Below are 23,746 nucleotides of genomic sequence, written 5' to 3'. Positions count from 1 at the left end.
GGGTTGAACGCTTGGATGAATGGCTGTATTAGGTTGTATGGGGTTTTAGCCATGATGGCATCAGTGCCAGAGGAAGTGTGGCCCAGTGGTGAATCAAAAGGCTGAACGTACAGTAGGCAGTTACAACAGCCAAAAAGCATGTTGTCGACCGTGGCACTAAATCTACTTTAGTAACCACAGTCGTGACATTTTTGGAAGTTTAATACATTAGTGTTATGTTCATTATGTATTATGTTTTCAGGTTATCCATCCGTACATCCGACCTATTTTCATGAACGTGATATCTCGCCTGGAGCAAATTTCTTCAAATTTGGCACAAACGTTGACTTGGACTGAAGGATGACCTGATTAGATTTTAGTGGTCAAAGGTCAAGGTTACTGTGACCTCACAAAACACGGTTTTGGCCATGACTCAAGAATTCATATGCTAATTATGACTATTTCACACAAACATCTAACAGGTTAAAATGATGAAGTGATGACATTTTGGACAGACATGGATGTAAACTGCACTTGTTGGCATAGCAGGCATACAACTGCGAGGCGGTAATTTATTGTTTAATCTTTAGTTACTAGCAAATGTTGAAAGGTAAAAGATTCAATAAGGGATTCAGGTTTGACAAGTGGATCCAATATTGGATTTGGATTTGATAAATTGCAAATCGCGATGCATATAGATCGGAGGCTTTCCTTCTCATCCTGTTCAGCTGAAATGGTTTGAATGCCACATAAGCTTGTGATTCATAACACAAGCGGTTATACTGTCATATACAAAACTAATCAACTAATAAATTAATCGCCAACTCTTTTGATAATCAATTAATCAGCTTGAGTAATTTTCTTTAAGAAAAAAAAAAGTCAAATTTTTCAAATTACAGCTTCTTAAATGTGAATATTTTCTGATTTCTTTACTCCTCTATGACAGAAAACTGAATATTTTTGAGTTGTGGACAAAACAAGACATTTGAGGATGTCATCTTGAGCTTTGGGAAACACTTACGGACATTCTTTCACCATTTTCTGACATTTTATAGACCAAACAACTAATCGATTAAATATGATTGTGCATAGAGTACATACTGAGGATGCTAATTAATGTAGGTATTAAGAAAGCACTAATTTGCTGTAGTGTAATTAATGTATATAATTTCAGCATCACTATGCACAATAAAAATTAGACTATATTTAACGGACAAAAACTAGGCTAAAATGTCTTTAGTTCTTGTTGAAAAAGCTAAACTAACAATAATCCAATCAGAGTGCTCTGAGGAATCATAAATAAAACAAATCTGTTGACTCACTTCTATGACTTAAAAACCCCCAGATAACATCAGCTCTTTCACTTCCTGTTAGATGTCTCCTCAGACCTTTTGTTGATGTTTTACAAAAATAGAACATCAACCATCAAAGTTAAGTTAGCTTAGGCAAAGAAAAAAAACACAAGGAAAGCAGGTGAAGAACTAAAAACATCGTCAATCAATTACATACTCTGGAAGCCCTAATGGTGAAGATACAATCCGATTTTCAATCTAAACTTGCGCAAATCAATTAGGGGCCAAAGACACACTCCTGAGGACAAGACTATACAACTACATTTCCCATCCACTGATGGGGTCAGTCCAGATAATAATCATTAGCCCTCACTGACTGTATCTCTACCAATCAAAAGGGAAAGATGTAGATAAAGAAACACAGCCCCCTCATTCATTTCAATGGGCCCTCTACGTCGCCAATGTAGAGGGTTCCAGCCAAAAAAAAAATCTGAACCTGGCTCAACTTTTGCATTTGCATTGAATTTACCAATCAAATATGTGCAAGCAAACATTCATAACAACAATCATAAAAAAGTTACATGATAAAGTTGTTACAAGCACATATTGAGATCAGAAAACAAAATAAAATACACTGTCGGTCTACATTTTACTGATACATTCAGTATCTACATTTCTACGACTTGGCTATAAACTGTATATAAGAAGTGGACGTCGTCACCGTGACATTGGTTTGTGGACTGCCATTTTCAAACCTCGAGTTCTGCATTTTGGCCGTTGCCATCTTGTTTTTTTGCAACCAGATGTAACACGAGAGGGTTAAGCTAAGTACAACCAAACGCTGAATAAGACATTTTTTAGGCGACCAAAATGTTACAATTAACTTTCATGAACTGAAAACACACTGTGAAAAGGTAAAAGTTGTAAGACAAAAACACGGACAACTCCCAGACAGATTGATGTGGTAGCGACCTGTCAATCCCAAGGTAGCCACGCCCCAAAGCATCCCCTGCTTTATGGTCTATTTGACTTTAGTAGTAGTAGTAGGCTCATTTTCTCATAGACTTCTATATAATCAGACTTATTTTTGCAACCAGAGGAGTCGCCCCCTGCTGGCCATTAGAAAGGATGCAAATTTAAGGCACTTCCATATTGGCTTCACTTTTCATACCCGGAGGTTGCCCATTGGACTTGGCAGATATGTTAATTAAAAACATTTCCTCATTATGTTAATAGAAAATTGTATCCAGTCAGCGTCGCGCTTCCTTTAAAAGGTGTTAAAAACGTTGCATACGTAATGTTTATATGCTAAAGACAAGAGAGAAATGTATTTTTATTTAAATAGGCTTTGTCATCTTCCTATCATCATCAACCTCTGCGCAGGTGTTAATCAAAGGCGTTCACATGGCTGTTTTTGAACACAGGAAGTTGGATCAACCAATCAGGTTGGCCACAACAATGTGTTGTTTGCGAATTGATCCATCATCGCGTAAATCAGACGAGATGTTTATGTCTTCGCAAACGTATAATTCCAATGGCAACTAGACCAAACTCGTTCCTAAACTACAACATCTTTACTTGCTGACTACCATTAGTAGCATTAGCCATGTGTATGTTCGAGTGTAGTCAATCCTCTTCGTTACTAATCACCATTCTTCCCAGGAGTGTCATACCAAGTCTCATACCAACACCTCACAATGTCTTTCCCGGAGGTCCCCACCATGTCTCTGGATGCTGTGAATAGCTATCTTGGTGGCCTTGAAACCCCCCGCCGCCCCACCTTGAGGGATTATGATATGTTTTATCCAGAAGTGGCCTGTGTTTTGGTTCCGCGTGTCAATTATCAGGACAGCCTAATGGCCTGATCTCCGCTGTTGTCAGAACAATCGGCGTATGAGGATGTCAAGGGTTAAGGTGGAGGGGTGGCAGTGTGTGTGTACGATTAGCGTCTTAGATAACCCTGCCGTATCAGAAGGGGTCAGGGGGAAAGACCTCTGTGGAAAATCTCTCCAAAAGAGCAATTTCATCACCGTCGTGTTAAAAAATCATGAAATTTCCATCATAGGCAACATTAGAAAGTGGTTGTAACTGTGTCTAAAGTGATATATTCATTGTCGCTGATCTAAAATAAGAAACATAGATGCTAGAGCACTACGGTGCTTCTGAGCTATCAGTGAGTATAAAAAAGAAAATAGTGTTTCCTTTACAGGCTAATGACCGTTCCATGTCAACAACTTAAAAAAAAAGCTTTCTTTATTAGCTTCTTAACTACAGTACATTACCTATGTATAGTTGTGGTTGTGTAGGGGTGAGCTGAAGACAAACAAGTGAGACTGTTGTCCCTTTAGGGATGACTTTCTCAGGTCACATAGAAGACACAATTTAAGTCCGAGGCTTCATTTGATTAGCTAATTTCATTTACAGTATGGTGTGTAAATCAGACTGTTAGTTGAGCATGCAGAGAGGGTCAGAAAAACAGGTTAAGAGCAGTCTAAAGCTGGTATTAAATAATTAGCATGTTTTTAGACAGAGCTAATTAGCAAATCTAACTTCTCACTCTGCCAACTGTGTGACTGCTGTGCTGATGAATGAGAGGTTCATGGTCACATCGTAAACTGGAAATGGATTGTATAGATACAGTAGGCATATACAAAAAATATGTAAAAAGGAAAATTGCATCATTATTTTTACTAGCCGCAACAGTGACGCTGGTATAGTTTTCACCTTGTGAGTCTGTGTGTGTGTCATCATGGCAAAATGTGGTCCTGAAGACACCTACTGTATCAGCACCGGAGGCATTATGTTTTTGGGTTGTCCGCCCGTCTGTCCATCCCAGTCTTGCGGCACAAACGTCCACTTGGACTGATGAACTGATTAGATTTGGGTGGTCAGAGGTCAAGGTCACCGTGAACTCACGTCCATCCCATTCTTGTGAAAGCGTTCTCTCAAGAACACGTGGAGGGAATTGAATTACATCTGGCACAGGCATCCACATGAACTGATTGGATTTTGGTGGTGGTCAAAGGTCAAGGTCACTGTGACCCCATAAAGCACGTTTTTGGCCGTAACTCCAACTTTGACTTCAACTTGACTGTTTGGCGGAGGCATGCAACCGCAAGGTGGTAATTCTAGTTCTGTCCGATGACAGATTTTGGCACCGCGATAGCGTCGCAACCGTGCAAGATGCAGTCATGAAACTTTACGGGAGTGTAGTTGAGATCAAAATGAAGGTTGAGTTCGAAGTTGGGTGTGGTCCGAGCAAGGGCGCCTGAGGTAAGGAGGTAGGAAGTACGGAAGCGGCCATTGGCCCTCCACTTTACACCCGGCCCGATTTGGCATCGTGGCTGGTGTGAACCCTCTGCAAGATGGTCTCTAATAACTTTTTCGTTAATTGAATCAAGTTTTTAGTTAATTTAATTATTATTCAATATGTGTAATATATTATCTAATTAATTTAATTTTGAATTTATATATTATATAAGGGAGTCTCTGCTATGACTTCCCTGGATTTCGGGGTCATTGATCTGATATGAAGATGAACTGAACCTTGCTGAACTGATATAGCGTAAACGGTATGAGCCGTAATTGCGTGCGGTTGCTGGTGATAGCATGTGTGTTTTCCATTGACATATTTTATGTTTCCAGCACTATAGTTCCATCTATCTGAATCATTACTCGGGACATCCGTCTGTCTCTCTCCCTCCATTCATTCATCCGTGCATCCAGTCCAGCGGGCAAACAGCAGTCCAGCCAAACCCAGGCGCTCAGCCAGTCCAGATGGGTGGTCCAAACCAATCCCATGCTTTGGCCTGCGAGTGTCCCTGCTGCCCTGACACCCTCCTCTTCCTCCGTGCTCCCTCCCTGCCTCACGCATTCCTTGTATTTCTTCTCCTCTCTTGATGTTCTGTTGTGTGAGTGTATTTGCACAGACAAAATGTACAAACGGCCCTCTGCATTTGTCTTTGATTGCCACAGTGTGTACAAGCAGGCCAGCTGGATTTTTTCAATTCATTCACCACCCAACAACACACTAAAGCTATGTGTCTGCTTCCACCGTGACTCACTGGCTCTGTCATGGATATTAGACGAACAAGCCTTGAGTTGTAGTGTTTCTCGCAATGCTGTATGTATGTGACAGCAGTTTCAGAACGCAGCAGATTTGATTTTGGAACATACTGCCGGCTTAACACCACCGTGTTTGTGTGATTTAATACAGTAGACTCAGAATACTTTAGGATTTCCAAGCAATGCTATCAGGCTTAGGCATCATGTTATAATATTTACAATGTTTCAGATCCAAATAATCTTGTTTCATGTTCCTGTGTGGCTGATAAATAATACTTATTAAATCCAGTATTGAGTCAGGATTGTAATCCTGTTTGGTATAAATTTTGCCTGTTTACACTGCAGTCATCATTTGCAGCTTTTGCACAATTGGAATACATCTGGCATATATTTAGCATCTGGTACACTTTATTTTGAGGAAATAGCAGAATTTGTCATACATGCTGACATTAATATATTATCCGTGCTTTTAATCTCTGCTGCTGATTGATGTTTTGGGACACTCGCAGTTAATTTCTCACTACCTATAGAGCTAACTGTGTATGGTCTCGGGTCGCATTATCATTGCTACTATAGCTGACGTTCTCCCTGGAATTCCATGTGTCATTTTAGTTACACTGAGCTGTCGGGCGCGTGGTAAAAAGTTTTGAAAATGCAAGGACAAGTGCTGCATATAAATGTACCTTTTAATGGTTCTTTATACAATATCCAGAGCATTAATATAGCAGCAAACAACTATTTGCTATGTAAAGATATAGAGGAGTAATGTCTACCTGAGCAGAGAATGAAGTCACTCTCCCCCATCTGTGTGGTAACCTGAGCTTCTCCGTGTATGCTTTTAGTGCATGTTTATGCATGTGAGCGTGCCCCACTGGCTAGCTCACAGCCACTTCTCTCATAAGGCGGTTACAGTTAATAATGCGTCCCGACAGACGGCGCCATCGCAGAAGCGTATAGCACCCATCCTCCGGTTCCCCCTCAGGTTAACACTGTTAGCTCTATCAGCACTGTTGCCTTTGTTTTCACCGTTAGCGGTGTCAGCATCGACAGCTACGAGCCACCAGCTCAGCTGTCAACATGTTGAGAGCTGTGCGGAGGCATTAGAAATGCTCCCAATATTGCATTTAGCACCTTTAAACTGTATTTTGACCTGTTCCCAACAAGTTCTTTCATGTTTTAAAAACTGAAAATGTCTATAATCAACCAATCATGGCATTGTTGCAACATGTTTTCCACCATCTCCCTGCTGTGCGTGCATCAGGGATTATTTGTAAACAGGAAATATTTGGTCAAATATGAACTAAAGATGAATTTTCAGGAAGTTAATAGAACATAAGTGGTTTAATGTTTGCCATTTGTTGCCTGGGAAGTACCTGGTATTTCCAGACTGAAATGTGAAAAACATGTTGGCATCATGCAGGCATTTGTGTTCTTTTTTATTTGGCCTCCACCTGCACCTGCATCTACCTTTAACTCTCTTTCTCAGGCATTGAAGGGGGCAGCTCGTACTGTACCTCGAGGCCAGTGTCGACTCACAAACACCGACACACACATTTCCTCATGCCCACAAACACACACACCACACACCACACACCAGAGCAACTTTAGCACATGAAAGGCCTCCTACGGAAGAGAGAAAACATACTGCAACAGCGCTTTGAAGTCTATCAGTCATCCATCTAATGTAGGGATGTTTTCGGTTCCTCCTCCTCTGATAGTCTGATTCATATCTCCCTTCCAGGAATTCCCTCCCTAAAGCCTAAGAGACAACTACGGCCGACCCGGGAGTCATTTGGCTCCTTTCACAACAGCCCCGACGTATCCCAAACATCCAAAATTCAGGTCTCACTTTTGCATCAAAGCAAAGCAGGAAAATACATCCGATTTTTAAGTCCCAAATGAGGTCTGCAATCTCCGTGCAATCTAAAAAAGAAATGCACATATATGCAGGCAGGAGCACATGAATACACACACAGCGCGCATGCATCGAATGGCATACAGTAATTGCAGTAGCCGGTTATGGCTCGGTGATCTGTCAGCACATTGTGTGGGGTTTTCAGTTGCCTGGACAATGGTGCTGCAATCCCCAGAGACTGAATTCCAAAGAAATGCCCCCTAAAACACAGAGTTCATTCAAATGGTTCCTGATGTGTGTGAACAACAGCAATATAGTCACAATCAGGCTCGTATGTATCAGCGGCAAGACAGTTACACACAAATGTATCGCCACTGAAAGTAGCATTTGAGGAGATTCATATCAATAACATAGGTAGCCTTTCTACACTGTAACAGTTCATTAACCTTTTCACTCAAAGGCCTCTAACAGGCTGTGATGAGTAGACAACAATGTGTCATTGATGTTGTTTACGTGCAGCAGGCAGGAGGAGGAAGTTCACCAGCGGAGGCCCGCTGTGTTTCCGACCTGGCTGGGTTTCACATTTATGACAGCTGATGCATTTGATGGAGCTCCGTAATTATACGCGTGACATTTGTTTAACCTGACGGTTCAGTAATTATATACCTGCGGTGATATATGGGCCATTAGGGGAGGCGTGTGGTTAAGGAAAAACTCACATTGATGGTGGGGTGGATCTTTTAAACTAAAGTAGTTGTTAGCATTGTGATCACAGTTCTTACCATATAAATGCAATGTAATGTAAAGAGATTGAAAAGAACAAATGGAGAGTAATGCACATAAAAAAACAAAGCCAAATTATACAGTATTTTTTTAAGACTTGGATATGTGAATAAAACACAAATGAAAATGTGTCACATTATATATATGTATATATATAATTAGTAAGGGTCTGAAATGGACGTTTTGTCGACTAACACTAAACTGGTGTTGTCTTAACGTTTCATCTAGGGCTATCGTCACGTCGAAATTTAAAATTTTTGGGTTATCTTTTGGTTTGTTTGGTTTATGACCAAATACCTGCAGAACTGATGACATTGTCAGCAGCATAACAGCTGTATTTTCTGTTTAGTGCTAATTAGCAAATGTTATCATGCTAACACGCTAAACTAAGATGTTGAACACAGTAAACATTACATGCATAGACTGTATTCAAGAAGTGGACGTAGTCGCCGTGACGTCACCCCATTGGTTTGTGGACTGCCATTTCGAAGCCTCGAGTTCGGCACTTTGGCCATCGCCATCTTGTTTTTTTTGCAACCAGAAGTGACACGAGAGGATGGAACTAAGTACAACCGAACGCTGAATAAGACTTTTTTAGGTGAGCAAAATGTTATAATTAACTTTCATGAACTGAAAACACACTGTGAAAGGGTTAATGTTGTAAGACGAGAACACGGACAACTCTCAGACCGGACAACGCCGTGGTAGCGACATGTCAATCACAACGTAGCCCGGCCCATCATGCTGTATTGAAGAAGACTTGAAACTAGCGATTGAGACCATAAACTCATGTTTACAATGTTTACTGAGGTAATAAATCAAGTTAGAAGTAGGCTCATTTTCTCATAGACTTCTATACAATCAGACTTCTTTTAGCAACCAGAGGAGTCGCCCCCTGCTGGCTATTAGAGATAATGCAAGTTTAAGGCACTTCCGCATTGGCTTCACTTTTCAGACCCGGGTTGCCCTCTGACTACATGTCAACAATGTTATTGTGAGCATGTTTGCATGCTGACATTAGCATTTAGTTCAAAGCACTTCTGTACAAAAGTACAACCTCACCAAGCTGCTGGCATGGCTGTAGACTCTTGTTGATACATAACTGAGTCATGAATGCTTTGATTCTCATTTATCCAGTGTTACCATATCATTCTGGCTACCTACCTTCCATGTGTTTTGGGATTGGCACCAAACAGGGATTGGTGCTGTCGTGTAGGCTCCACCATAGGCACTCTGAGATCGGGAGTGATGAACGGTGCCGCTGGGCCGAGGGGGGCAGACCTGAGGCCAGCTATGTGGATGTTGGCCAGAATCGTAAAACCCCTGTCCGTCATCAGTCGGACTAATCACCCACTGGTTGTCTGGGCCGTAGTACGACTGGAACATTTCTGACAATGCGAAACTGGCAACAAAAACAAAGGACATAACAGTTAGTCAGCAAATGATGTAATGCAATTGTTATATTATCCTTATTAAATCATGATTTATTCAGTGAATATCTTGTTAAGGAGAGGGAAACGAGAGGGCAGAAGGGAGATGCACTGGTGGATGTGGTTTGCATGTGTACTTGCATTTGCCGGTTTACACTCGTTTATGTTCATGAGTAAAAAAACTGTGTTCCACCAGTTACTGTAGACAGCTGTACATTGGAGCTGATTACAATGGTTGTGATGCATATAGTTTTACTGGTTGCTAATCTTAAACACTGGACAGTTTCTTATAAATCATTAAAGGAACACCGATTTTCAACCCCGCACATATTAGTCACAGGGTTGGATGTCTGTCATGTCCACACTATGTACTTACTGTATGTTCTCTGTAGCCATAGCAGAATCCTTTACTTGCCTTCAACTGACTTATTTAACATCAGTAGATTCCCAAAGGAGTACAGTAACTATATTGGCTTAAGCATCTTTTTTTAAACATCCTGCCTGCGAGCCTTAATGTCTGCTATCAGTTTTGAGAATTTCATTTCTGAAAACATTTTTCCTTTCAGCTATTTCAATGTTCTGGAAATAATGCAATTTCCTTTTCTCTCAAATCTATTCACTCCAGTGACATTAGTATTTTTCCTGGGATTTATTTGTGAAATGAATAAATGACCCCTCATTGTATTTAATTCTATAAAATGTTAGTATTCCCATCATCCAATTGGCTGTTCGTGTGGCTGGAGTAACAACAGACAGCACACCCCGGATCAAAGCTTCTTGGAGGCTGTGGCTTAACCAGAATCAGTTGATGTATAATCAAAAGCCAATTTCATGGAAAAACATTGCTGCCAAATCATTTGTATGAATTGCCAATAATATTACCCATTCAGATGAATTATCTTTGTTACAAAACAGAATTTATTTATCAAATTAGTAGTTTTCTTGTGACGGGAATGTTTTGTCAATACAATTGTGGGAAAAAGAGGCTCAACTCTTTGATAAGAAGAAATAGATAAAATGATTCATGTCCATGAGGGAGTCAAGGAGATTACTGAGGTTTTAGTATTATCGAGCTCCGGCTTGGAATATCGTTGGAGTCGACATGGGCGATAATGTCCCGAGCGAGGGGGGGGTACTTGGCTACGATGTTGGGAATCTTCCATGATATCAGTCACCTTAGCGCATGGAAAGCAAAGCGTTTGAGTCCTGTGGACCAGATATTCTCATTTTAGTGATAAGCTGCTCGACCGAGCTGCAGCTGCTGGGTCAAGTGCGAGACCTAGTGGTAAAATTTGGAGAGCAGTGTGCCCGTAAATGACACCAAAATGTAGCAGCATAGTTTTTTTCTGTTCATTTGGCTTAGGCGCTTTGAAAAGTGTGATTTAGAGACCTGTTGCTAGCAACAGGAGTGAATGGAGAGAGCCAAAAAGCATAACAAACCGTAATCCGCTCACGGGAGCAATTGATTAAGATTTTCAGCTTTAGTTGGGCATATATCACGGCTAGTTAGTGATACAACCCAAAGTTCTACCATAGTGTATATCACTGTGATTAGAGGTTACTGGCGACCCACAACTTTATCCAGTGAGATCTCTGTCAATTGTACTGCTAATAAAAAGTGAAATGCACCGATGGAAAGCTGAAGATCTTGCTGTTGTATAGGTTGTCATTCTATCATGAAGGCAAGGGGTGAAGTTTGACCCTGAAGTGACCAGGCTCCTTTTATTTTGTAGTTGCGTTTTTCTCAGGTTAGAGGCTTTTTAAAAGCACCCTTAAAAATAAGAGCTTGATCAGCTTGAACACACCTTGGAAATCATCAAGAGTCATAAAATCAGTTTTCTGCAACACAGGGAATATATTGTATGTATAGTCATAATTTATCATGCAGCATGAACACAATTAGAAGAAAGTTACTTGCTAGGATTGAAGAAAAATGGTTGAAAGACATATTGTTAAAACCAAAATTACAAACATAAACACAAGTCAAGCACAATTATGGCACTGGATCTTAGGTTATAGCAAACTTATGAAGGAGTTAAAGGTCTTTAGTTGCACAGTTAAGAACAGGAATCATTCCTCTGGCCCTTGAAGTCGGTAGATTTAAAACCATCCAGGAGGACAACAGGTTGTGTGAAGTATGCGAGTTGGGAAAGTTGAAAATGAATCACATTTTCTTTTGTATTGACCAAACTATGACGAGTTAAGAACTTCTATTTTAAATGAAATGTCTGTTCAAAATCCAGAAATGTTTTTGATGCTCTGATGATGACAAAATGGAATGGTCAGCTACTTTTATCTCTCAAGCTTGGAAAAATGTCAGGATGGTTTATTTATTTAGTATTATTTGCACTTTGTATTGCTACTCTGGTTTCTGCCTTTGTCTTTTCTTTATTTTCTAAATAATTGTGTCTTGTGGGCATATTATTTATGCATGACACAATAATAATCAAATCAAGTCAAAATAAAGTGCCTATTTGGTGGCAATTTCGAAAAATGGCTGCCTCAGGGGCAAAATTTGCAGCGCCCCGATATCTATATCTTTTCATAACATATAAACCTACGTCTGTGCCAAATATGTTGCTTTTATCGCAAATGCCCAAATATTATGCGTAACTGCCCCGCTACAATAAAAATGAAAAATAGATACAGATGTATTGCACGTATCACATTCAGTGCTTTGCTTGGTGCTTTTTAATTAACTGGAAAAATTCAGACTTTCTTTCACTTCTTTTCTTCTAGCCTCTAAAAGGTCTAGCATTGAGCATCACTGGTGCCATGATACAAATTAAAACGTACCACTTAATTTCTTTGTTTGAAGGCTGAAATAAAGGTGATGGGCCACAGCTGGAACGCGCTGCAGAAACTTGCCCCAGAAGTGGTTAAGACGGCGGGAGAACAGTCAATAGCCGACGGTCCCAGGGGGAGCCGAGGGCGCAAGTACGAAAGTAAGTAAGTACTTCATATCTAAATTACAATATTTGAGTGCAAATTAGCTGTCACTGGCACCGGAGCACTAATGGAGAATACATGCAAAATAGGAGGACTCGTACGTTTGCTACAATGCAGAACTGATTGAACACAAAGAAGATGTGTGTGATTATAATCTCTAGATTCTCCTCTTTCTCCATTCCCTCCCCTTATGTGGGAGGGTTAATTGGCGAGGCACACGGCTGCCTGGCTGTCCGAGCGCAGTGCAAACTGTGTTTAATTGCCTTTATTCTGTCGCCAACATTGTAGAATACCTTTTGCCAAGCAAGTTCTTGGCACTGCGTAAAAAATGTGTAGATGACGTGGGCATGAGAAAACAGGTTCTTGTAAATGTAGAGAAAGGGTTTTGTCCACCTAGCTGCATTCCTCCAACAATGGTTCATTTGGAACAAGTGGTTTGTTTGTGTGGGTTTAGCCCGAGTCTTTGTCTGGGGTTTTGTGAGCTTCTCTGTTAGCCCATGAGCAAGGCATCTTTCTTAAATAACAATTAACTGGCTTAACACGCGAAGAGTGTTTTATGGGTATGGGAATGCCACTCAGCTATAGGCTTTTGTCACCCTGTTACTCCTGCTCCAACGCAAACCCATACAAAGTGTATTTCAGGTCAAATGGCTCAGGGTCAGATGAAATACGTACCTGCAGGGAGGATATTTGAATTTCATACATTTGAATATGGCAGCCCATTCTGAACTGAACCATTGACTTAAGAATTATTTTGTCTTATTGCAGTGGCTGAAAGTAGAATGGGATTATTGCTGAATACAGTTTTTTGCTGTAATTTTAATGCCAGTTTCCCAAATTCAAATGACGTTTTCTCATTTTCCAGAGACACAGAGCATCTTGGGTACACGGGACTTTGATAGGGATAAGACCACTTTCTCAGAAGAGGCAAGAAAATGGATTTACATATGGCTTATTGCTTGACTAAAATCTTTTAAAAAATGTTTCCCAACCTTGGTTTAAGATTTGTGTGACCTTTGGTATGAAGGTTTTTATAATAACTTTAGGTTTAACCACATCATCCATCGTAAAACGCTGCAGCTTACCTTCGTTTACTTGAGTACAGCCACAAACGTATTCACCCAAAACCAACACACTCCCTTTGTGTTCATTATCTCACGTCATACACGCAGTTTGTGTGTGAAAGTGTTATAAGTGAGGAATGTTAATCCACTGTTGGCAGCGTTGGAAGAGGCAGCTGCCTTACAATTGTCATTCGGCGAATACAAATCCTTTTTCTGGCTAAAAAAATGAATAATAATTATAATGTATTAGTGGAATTTGTGTCTTGTTGTAGGTAATCTCATTTAATTTAGTGGGTTAATTCCAAAGTCAAGAAGTCCAAATTTAGGATGTGTTTCAGAAAGGCACTTTTTAGGACAATTAACTATTCTGGATCATCTGGTTTAGTGTAAATCCTGAGCAGGAAACTGTCCCTCAGTGTCTCAGGTGTCCTCTCCTCCATCTCAATTAGCTTACCCCCATTGTTGATTGTGTGTTGAATGGCCACGTAACGCTATAAACAGTGCGACTGTGATGTCCTGAACTCATGATACCACCACCTCGTTCAACAAGCGTTACCCTTATTTGAGCCCGTTTGACTTGCTTTTAGTCCAACTGAGAACCGACAGTAGAACTAAAGGCCTCCTGCTGCTCTGAAGATGGGCCAGATAATATACAAAAAAGGCTCGGAGCCTTTGGAAGACAACAGGAAACGGGGCTGCGGGCCTGCTGCTTCACAGCCTCTGTGATCTGACTTGTTTATTTGTCATCAGTGACAGAACTCTATCTAGAAGGGTGACATGTTATAGTAAAAAAAATACTTAATCACCATTAATAATTTAATCATTTAGAATATAGTATGCCCGTATTAACCAACAATGTAGAAGATGAGGAACTTTCTCATTTAATGAAATGGAGTTGCAGATTCACACACTGGATATGGATGAAAATGATCACACCATACTGGGCTCACTGTGGCAGTAATGAGAGGTAGATAATTTCCCAAAGTGTTTCCCTGACGATGACTTCTGCAAGATAATACTTTGAAAATCCCACCAAGTTGTTGTCTAGTGGCTGTCCGGTTTAGTTAGTTATCCAGAGGTTCATGCTAACGCCAAAACCACCAGCTTCAACAGAACTACTGTAGCTACCAGCAGCTGTTCAATCACAACACTCTTGGGATAAGCAGTACTTTCCCTCAACATCAAAACAATACTCATGAACTTTCTAGGCCACGTTCTTTGAGGGTAAATCAGGAAGTGAAATGCTGTGGGCTGGTGAAGTGTTTGTGTCAGTATTTGTGCATCCCTGAGTCATCTGTTCCTCCTGACTAAGCAGGTGTTTTCAGCAGCTGGACTTCACTACAGTGAACAAAAACTCAGATCATGTAGCTATGGTATGCTTATTATCTTCAGCAAAACCACTAAGACTGAAGTCTGTGGTCGAGTAATCTCTGTAAACAGATTCTACATTCAAATGTGGAATCTGTAGGCAACGGGACAAGATTTTGGCATCGGAAGCGCTCTGTAGTCGTAGTCCGAGTAGTATTGACCAGTCACGTTTGAGTGGGCTTTGGTTGAATGCAGGTAAATAGTCCGTGTGGAGAGCAAAAGAGGCGGAAAGCATTGGCCAATATGCAATCTGGGAACACCCGTTATCGTCTGACTATGATTTAGCTTTTCATTGGTTTAAAATTAGCTTGTAAACTGGCTACTTGTGAAACAATCCAGTCGTACATGTGTTCTCAACTCCATTCTCGCATCTCAAGTTGGTAAGTCGGACTGTAAACAATGAGCAGTGCACAGATATCCGCTGGCTACACCGGAAGCACATGAATATAGCCCCGTGCCCCCAGAGGCTTATCCATCGTCAGACCTATAGCCGATGGGTTCCGATGCTGGTTGTCGCGAGATCGGTTTAACCTGCTTTATGTTTACTTGGTAACAGTATTTGCTATTGAAGACAGCTGGCATTTTTGTTGATACAAGCCTAATCTAATTTACCTCCTCTAATATTGGGTGGCATTATTTGCTTTGATGAAAAATGTTGAACTTGTCTGGCTGTTAGTTGAATAGCAAAGGTTTGCCAGTTGCAGTTCGCAAGTTTATTTGATTTATTGCTTAGATACCTCATTTTTGTATTGGATTTTTGTAGCCATTAGTTTAAAATAACGCTGTTTATTATTGAAAAACTTCCACTTTGTGTTGCGATTCACTTCGAAATTTGTATCCCTACTATCTATCTATCTATCTGTCTGACTGTATTTCCGTCCGTGTTGCACATTTACACAAATCCTCACCCACCCACGTGGAGACAGGAAGTTTGGAGTATCATTGCTGAGGATTTTCTGAGTGTCTGTGTCACAGATGAGAAAACACACACACACACACACACCGACGTCTGCCTCATTAAAACCTTTCCCATAGATGTACTACTTTGTACAGCTCTCCACTCATCATCACCTCCAATCCGCTCAACCCCTTGCCTCCCTTTGAGCTCCACTATTTATTTTCATCAAGGCCTCTCTCTCTCTCTCCCTTCTTTCTCTCTATCTCTCTCCCCCTCCCTCTCTTCCACAGTGGGCTTTGTCGCTGGGCCGTCATGTATTGAAGCACCTATTTATTTGCCTTTTTCAACCGCTAATTCTCTCGTATTGTCCCCCTCCCGGCGTCCCGTTGCGTCGGGAACAAGGCCGCCGCGAGGGTTTTGTTCCCCGTGCTCAAGACATGAGTCAGCGAGCCAAGATAATGATGAAGAGCTCAGACACGCAGGAGATCCAGCCTCTATCACTGATCACACCGGCAAAGTCTTCTTAACATACACCCCTCAACACAAGGTCATTATTACACAGTGTATCCAGTTTGTGTGAAGAGCTGAGGTCACCAGTTAGGGCTGTGTTTTAAACCTGCGTGGTTTAGCTGTTCCCTGACCATTTGCTCTGATTCCAGTCACTTAAATGCATCTTTGACGTGACCTAACTTGTTAAAGAAGTCATGCAAAATGTGTATGGAAAAAAATATTTTTCTATTTCAATATGTCACTTTAGTTTTACGCGCTATTTTAGTTCCATAAAAGCGCAATAATCTGCGCTGTTTATAGGATTACACATAGTACATTAACTATTGTGCATATTCAGACACTTCAGACTCTCAACCGTTGCCTCCGCACAACTATAACTGCATTGAGTCAATGAACGGATGAATGAACTAACTAATATTGCCTCTCTTTCCATCCGAGTGTGCCTCTCTGCTAATGATATTAAAGCATCTAATGTCATATATTAGATGATCTTTGAGACCCAACCTAAATTTTGATCCAGACTACCAACTGCTTGTGAGTCACTGGAAAGAAGACAGCAGGGCGTGACTGGGAAGAAGTCCTAAACAAGCCCTGCAAACTAAAATATGAAAAATATGAAACCGGTGGGGATCATATTTAATAACATAATCACCCATTTTTGACTTTTGACATTTTTATATCCCTTAAAGCTGCAGTGGGTGGAAATGGAGCAAATATGATTTAAAAAGTAATTTTAATAAAACAGCCACTATATCCTGACAGTAGTGCATGAGACATATAATCTGAAAAAAATCATGTGTCTCTGTGTCCTCCGGTGCTCCTAATGGCATCTGCATGATTTCCAGACCGGAGGAAAACAACCAATCAGAACCGAGGTGGAACCTGCCGTCCGACAAAAAGGTCACACTAGGCAGCGCTGATCAAATATGAATCAATATTCTGTTACTGTAATGCCTATTTTTCTCCTCAAATGTTTTCAGAATCTTCTGTACTGTACTGTTTAGCTGTAAAATGAGACGGTTTGTGACCCGGCAGCTATGTTGAGATCTGTTGAGGAAATACCAAGCACCGCCCACCAGCCGGAGCACAGCCAATAGGAACGCTCTCTCTCTGAAATGACCTGTGATTGGCCAAAGCCTCCCGTCACGGGCTCGATTTTTTTAAATCCTGAAAACAGAGCCATGAGGAGGTGCAGAAGTCCAGAAGTTTTCTCTCAGAACACTTGAATTACAATATGCTGAAAGGTCACCAATGATGTCAAAAAACATTCCGCCTACCCCCACTTCAAACTTTGTTATTAATATCTAATGCAGATGCTCACAGGATGAACTTCCATGTTGATTCTTAGCATTTTATAGGCTGTTTCTTGCTAGATCTATTGAGTATTCAGTCTACTGGTCTAAGCAAGTAGGACATTCTTAGCTTATTACTTTTATATGACATTTACAATGTCACATTCTGCTTCCTAAAATGGATATGATGCGTATTTGGGCTTAGTCGACCGGCGCTGATTTATTTGTTGTTTCTGAGACTTTCGGCTTTCCAAGTCTATACTGGATAAAGATGTAGAAATTAATAGCTTCAATATTTATCGTTCTGACCAGCCCAGGAGGGGGCTATGGGGATGTTCTGTATACATGAACGTGTCAGCTCACTCTCTCCATCTGTTGGACGCTGTCTATCATGGAGCTCTGAGATTCATAACTGCTTGTAAACCCCTCACACGCCATTGTACTCTGTATTCTTTAGTCAACTGACCATCATTATCTATATGGGAATTTGCTCTTGTTCTTCTTCATAGTTTTAAACCACCACTTTGGCATTTTTGCTCACAACACTTTTATGATTTGTGTTCTATGTTGTCTCCGTATAAATGTCCTGTCTGTCTGTAACTTTACCAGGTCTCTCTTGAGGATGAGACCCCCGTGTCTCAATGAGATTACCTGTATAAATAAAGGTTAAATTTAAAAATATATATATTTTATAACATGTGGTATGGATATTGGAGCGCACAGATAGTCCATCAGTCCTATTGCATTGTGGTTGACCACAACACAGTCTGTACAAACTTAGGAAGGCAGAGCACAGGGCAGCTTTAATATGCTTATAGACAATGTAATGATGCTTAAACTGTGGAAGAAACAAAGGCAGCATGTACATTGTCAAACATAATTTCTATTCTATTCTATACGTGTCTACTTCACGAGTCAATCAGATCCATTTGGTGACTTCAAAGAGCGGTTTCAGGAAGAGGCTGCAGACCGTGGATGAACATTCACTCTCGCTTTTCATCGGTCAAGGGGTGCGCGCCACCGCTGAGAGGAGGTTATACCGCAGCCTCACTTTGAAGTCAGCCCTCAGAGCAGACAATGTTTACGTTCTTCCAGCACATTACTCCCTCCGGCCCACCTCTTCTTCTTCTCCTTCTTCTTCCACACATCTCTCCATCACACTAACTAAACCTCACCTTAAAGTACTGATACATACAACTACTTATAGTTAGCATGGTTAACATTTTATTTATTTTATTTATTTTATTTATTTTATTTATTTTACGTTAATTTATTTTACATTAATTTATTTTACGTTACTTTATTTTATTTATTTTACGTTAATTTATTTTACGTTACTTTATTTTATTTTATTTTATTTTATTCTATTTTATTTTATTTTATTTTATTTTATTTTATTTTATTTTGTTTTATTTTATTTTATTTTATTTTATTTTACTTTATTTTATTTTATCAAAAGCCAGGATCATTATTTTCAAGGGGGAAGCTAAAACAATCATGGACTGGGCATAAATAAATAAATGCACTAATGCACTTCTTTGGAAATGTAAATGAAATCCAAGTTGTCATTTCCAGATTGACCACTAGATGGTGCTGTATACATCCATTCAACATCTAAAAAAAAAAGACTTCATACTTGCATTTCCCTCTTGAAACTGCAACTTATGCCCCTGCAAACTATAATTAAAAAAACAAACAAAAAAAAGTTCTCAAACATTTGAGAAGGCGTGTGTGTGTCATAAACTGTCTGTTTCTATTTGGCATAAGTCAAATAATGACTCATACGCCGCCCCTCCAATTGCAAAACTCTTGGAGTACCCTGTGCATAAATCTTAATGTCAAAGTAACACTGCACACTTCCATTACGCTGCACACTACTCCAGGTTTGCACCCCATCCTCTGCTGCTGCACACTACACAGCTACACACCACTGACACAAATCCTTTCACCTGGGCTCATCTTTGATAAAAAATCTGTTTGAAGTTTTAATAAACCTTTAAAGTCCTTCATCCCAGAATGAATCAGATCCAATACTTTAATACTTTTTTGCTTTCTTGGATTATTTGTGAGAGACATTTTATTCAAGATTCATTTCGAAACTACTTAGTCATCTTGGATGTGACTCATCGTCCCATGAGGCCTTCACACACCCACTTTGGCCATATAGCTCAGTCTGTCCACACGGTTTTCCCCCTCCGCAGCCCCGACCCTCCGCACGCACAGCTCCACCACAACATTCCCATGATGCAAGATTAGAGAAGTTCACAGGGTTTTTTGGTCATGTATTGTAAATAATATCAGGTGACTAAAAAAATGAGGAAGTACCCTCCATGAGGAACTGTAAAGATTTTCCCGCTGTGTCATTCTGATCTCTCAAAAGCTGCTCTCAAACAAACATACGACATGCTCACACTAAGACGAGATGTCAAAGTGACACCAGGAAACAAAGGATGCTGTGAGACTTTTACAAAGGTAATTTCATGAAATAATATTAGAGAGGAGCAAATGTCTATAAATGAAAATAACTACATTTACTCAAGTAACTTCAATTTTGGGTACTTTACTTGAGTATTTCCATTTTCTATTCGTCTATTCCTCTACTTTTCAGAGGGAAATACTGTCCTTTTTACTCCACTACATTTATTTGCTACTTATATAGTTACTTGATTCAGATGAATAATACAAAGTACAATCAACAAATAAACGATGATGTATTATAACGGATAAAGATAAGACTTTATGGATCCTGGGGGGGAATTCACGAGCTACCCAACAGCATATATAGTAAAAACATTAAAGTGATGTACACATGAATGCATCAATAATTCAGTAATATAGTATAAATGATGCATTATACATTACTTTAAGTATATATTGATGCTAATAATTTGGTATTTTTACTTAAGTATAATTTGCACGAATTCCTACACTTTCTATTATATATATATAAGTATATATATATATATGTATACTTATATATATATAAACAGATCTGATAACAGTGCATGCATACATTTAGTGTCATTTCATCACATTCTAAAACTATTTTTTAAAAAAACATGTCGAAAAAGAATAATAATACAGGTACAATAATCAAAATAAATCAAAAATATTTATTTAAGATGTCTGATATAATATACAGCAAATAAATGACAGATCTTCATTTTATGTTATGATAGTAAATATTGACTCATCTCCAACAACATATGGTTTGTGTCGCCTTATATGGGATGAGCATGCACGCTATCTTGAAACCACTCTGACTTGTTCTCACACCACTGGTTAGTCTTCAAGTTCAGTTATTTCTATTTTTAAAACAATCTGCAATTTTGATTTGATAGTCCATATCTACACAAATAATATACATTCTTAAATTTGGTATAATATCAACATATCTATGAACCTTCCACTAACGAACTTCCTGTTACACAGGATGTTGTGGAGAAGTGAAGGTGATGGGTTTCTTTCCCCCCTCGCTATAAATAAATATCAGCAAGGGCAGCTTTTATAAATTACACCTTAAGTCAAGTTGCAGGACAATATTATTTGCATTTGGCAAAAGAATTAAATCTCAAATTAATTACCTTTTTAATGTGGAGGTTATGAAAGACAGGTCCCCTTTGTGTACTGGATGTCTGCTTATCGACGTCCAACTCCAAATTATCTAAATTAGCTGGCTTGTAGGTCTACCTCCTATTGATGTCTAATCATTCCTGGAAGCATGGACTAGTGAAAGGAACCCAGATTTAAACCAAATTGTGTTTCCTCTTTTCTGGCACTCGGGAGCGGGGCGCAAAGGGAAGCTTTTACGTAAACTGCTCCATATCGGAGACAGAAATAATCACAGATTCTGGCAAGTCATCGCGTTGCGTAACCGCGGTTGCTCATAAATGAATCGAATGGAATTAAAGAGTTGCACAAGTCTCACAATGCTGTCTGAGGTAGATAACTTAGTTGTGAGGATTTTCTGGAAATTCTCAAACCAAATCTTGGCACTTACCTGGTAAATTACAGCGGATACTTCAGCTGATAATACAGCCCACACACACACTCCGGTATTGTTGTCAAGGTCGATACTAAAAATAAAGGCTTGACTTTCAAGTGTAGACTGAATGCTGTTAATCTCCTATTCTTGAGACAGTTTATCCATAACTGATCAGCGCTGCTCTACTTGTAAGAACAAAACACACAAGTGTTTTTGGTCAGCTTTATGGAACGGTGACATTTCATTCTAGAGGAAAAGGGCTCCGATATTGCATTCACGGTCACACTGTAATCTGCATAATGACAATGATGAACAACCCATCAGGGACGATTTGAGAGAAAAAGCCTCCAAATTCCCCTTCAGATGCATGTTGATTGTGTTTATTCATGGCAGTTAGGTTGATGAGGGAGCAATATGGAGGAGGTTGGATGGACACTTGTTACGCGTTACCGTTAGAATAGCAGACATCTCTTGACGAAGAACAAACAGCAAAGGCAGACTGAAATCAAGGCGTCTGTGAAAGCTCTCAGGAATGCAAATTCAAAAGCACTTCATTACTTGCTTTTTCCCTGCAATCTTGTGTCTGAGAGACTGAACTAAGTGGTTAATCAAGCCAAAAACCAAAGCGTGTCTGAGGGGCCAGAGAGGAGACACCTCTGCTCACAGACAAGGCCAAGGCTGTGTGCTCACGATATGTATGGAAGTGCATGTGAAAATACACAATAGTGTGTTTGTGGTTTGGATCCATACCAGATCAGAAAGATCTAGATAGCTAAAAGATAAATTCACACGTGCTATTAATTATTTTTGAAATAATCACTATCACTCATTTTTGGACCATAAAAAGCTAAATTGCAGTATCAGCAGAGCAAAAAGCTTAAGATACAAAGTTTGATTAATTTGTTCCAAATAAAAACATAACGAACCCTGAAAAGTAGTGAAAAATGAAAAATTCATCAATCAAATATATTTTTAGCTTTTTGTCTACCTGTCTTTCTCTGAGATACTTTCTTTTTACTTCTTTTGTAGTTTAGAAAACCATTTATTGCAGTTGATAGTTCCTGATATGCCTAAAAGTGAGATAATTGGTATTTGCCTGAAACAAGATTAAGAGTTTCTAGCCCAGTCGGCAACCTCTGGGTCTAAAAAAGTGAAGCCAATGCAGAAGTAACTTAAACTTGCATTCTTTCTAATAGCCAGCAGGGGGCGACTCCTCTGGTTGCACAAAGAAGACTGATTGTATAGAAGTCTGTGAGAAAATGAGCCTACTTCTCCCTTGATTTATTACCTCAGTAAACATTGTAAACATGAGTTTATGGTCTCAGTCGCTAGTTTCAAGTCTTCTTCAATACAGCATGAAGTTCATTTAGTAAATTATGGTCCCATTTAGAGTCAAATAGACCATAAAGCAGGGGATGTTTTAGGGCGTGGCTATCTTGTGATTGACATGTCGCTACAACGGCGTTATCCAGTCCGGGAGTTGTCCGCGTTATTGTCTAAAAAGTTTAACCCTTACACAGTGGGTTTTCAGTTCATGAAAGTTATTTGTAACATTTTGGCACGCTAAAAATGTCTTATTCAGCGTTCAGTTGTCCTTAGCTCTACCCTCTTGTGTCACTTCTGGCTGCAAAAAACAAGATGGCAACGGCCAAAATGCCGAACTCAAGGCTTCAAAGCGACCAAACCAATGGATGACGTCACAGTTACTACGTCCACTTCTTATATAGGCCTACAGTTTATGCTCTAGCAACGCTACTAGTGCTTTGAGCTAAATGCTAACATTTGAGCTAAATGCTAACATTAGCATTCTGAAATGCTCAGAATTGCTAACATGCTAATGTTTGGCAGGTATAATGTTTACAATGTTCAACGTCTTAGTTAGCATGCTAACCTTTGCTGATTAGCACTATATACAAAGTAGAGCTGAGACTGAAGAGAATTTTATTAGTTTTGCAGTTATTTGGTCATAAAACTATTTGACACATTAAAACTTTTACCTGATAATAGCGCTAGATGAAAAGTGAAGGGATCACCAAAGTTAATACAACTCATCCTGAGGGGAACGTGAATGTTGGTACCATATTTCAAGGCAATTCATCCAATAGTAGTCGAGAAATTTCACTAAAAAACACAAATGTGAAACTCATGGCGGCGCTAGAGGAAAAGTCGTGGGGTTCATAAAAGTCGTTAGGATTCATCCTTTGAGAAACATGGATGTCTGTGCAAAGTTTCATGGTAATCCATCGAACAGTCTGGACCAAAGTATTGGACCAACC

At 39.7% G+C, this 23,746-nt stretch overlaps 2 protein-coding genes across 3 annotated transcripts in view; one reads left to right on the top strand and one right to left on the bottom strand.

Moving 5' to 3' along the window:
- tfec (transcription factor EC) overlaps positions 1-21,270 on the bottom strand; it is a 52,909-nt gene extending 31,639 nt beyond the window's left edge. The window contains exons 1-2 of one of the 2 annotated variants that reach the window (XM_037760732.1): positions 21,070-21,270; positions 9,139-9,376 (exon numbers count right to left, since the gene is read on the bottom strand). In XM_037760732.1, coding sequence (XP_037616660.1) covers positions 9,139-9,360 — 222 coding nt within the window. In that variant the 5' untranslated portion in view covers positions 9,361-9,376; positions 21,070-21,270. The remainder of the gene's footprint in view (positions 1-9,138; positions 9,377-21,069) is intronic. The other variant, XM_037760733.1, reaches the window with a different exon arrangement.
- Positions 1-23,746, top strand: part of LOC119482849 (aldo-keto reductase family 1 member B1-like) — a 145,324-nt gene that overhangs the window by 109,930 nt on the left and 11,648 nt on the right. Inside the window, exon 4 of the mRNA XM_037760742.1 lies at positions 12,223-12,349. The gene's annotated coding sequence lies outside the window, so the exon portion shown is untranslated. The remainder of the gene's footprint in view (positions 1-12,222; positions 12,350-23,746) is intronic.

This window comes from Sebastes umbrosus, chromosome 23 (assembly GCF_015220745.1).
Source record: "Sebastes umbrosus isolate fSebUmb1 chromosome 23, fSebUmb1.pri, whole genome shotgun sequence".
Lineage (NCBI taxonomy): Eukaryota > Metazoa > Chordata > Actinopteri > Perciformes > Sebastidae > Sebastes > Sebastes umbrosus.
This window is presented reverse-complemented; position numbering and strand designations above follow the sequence as displayed.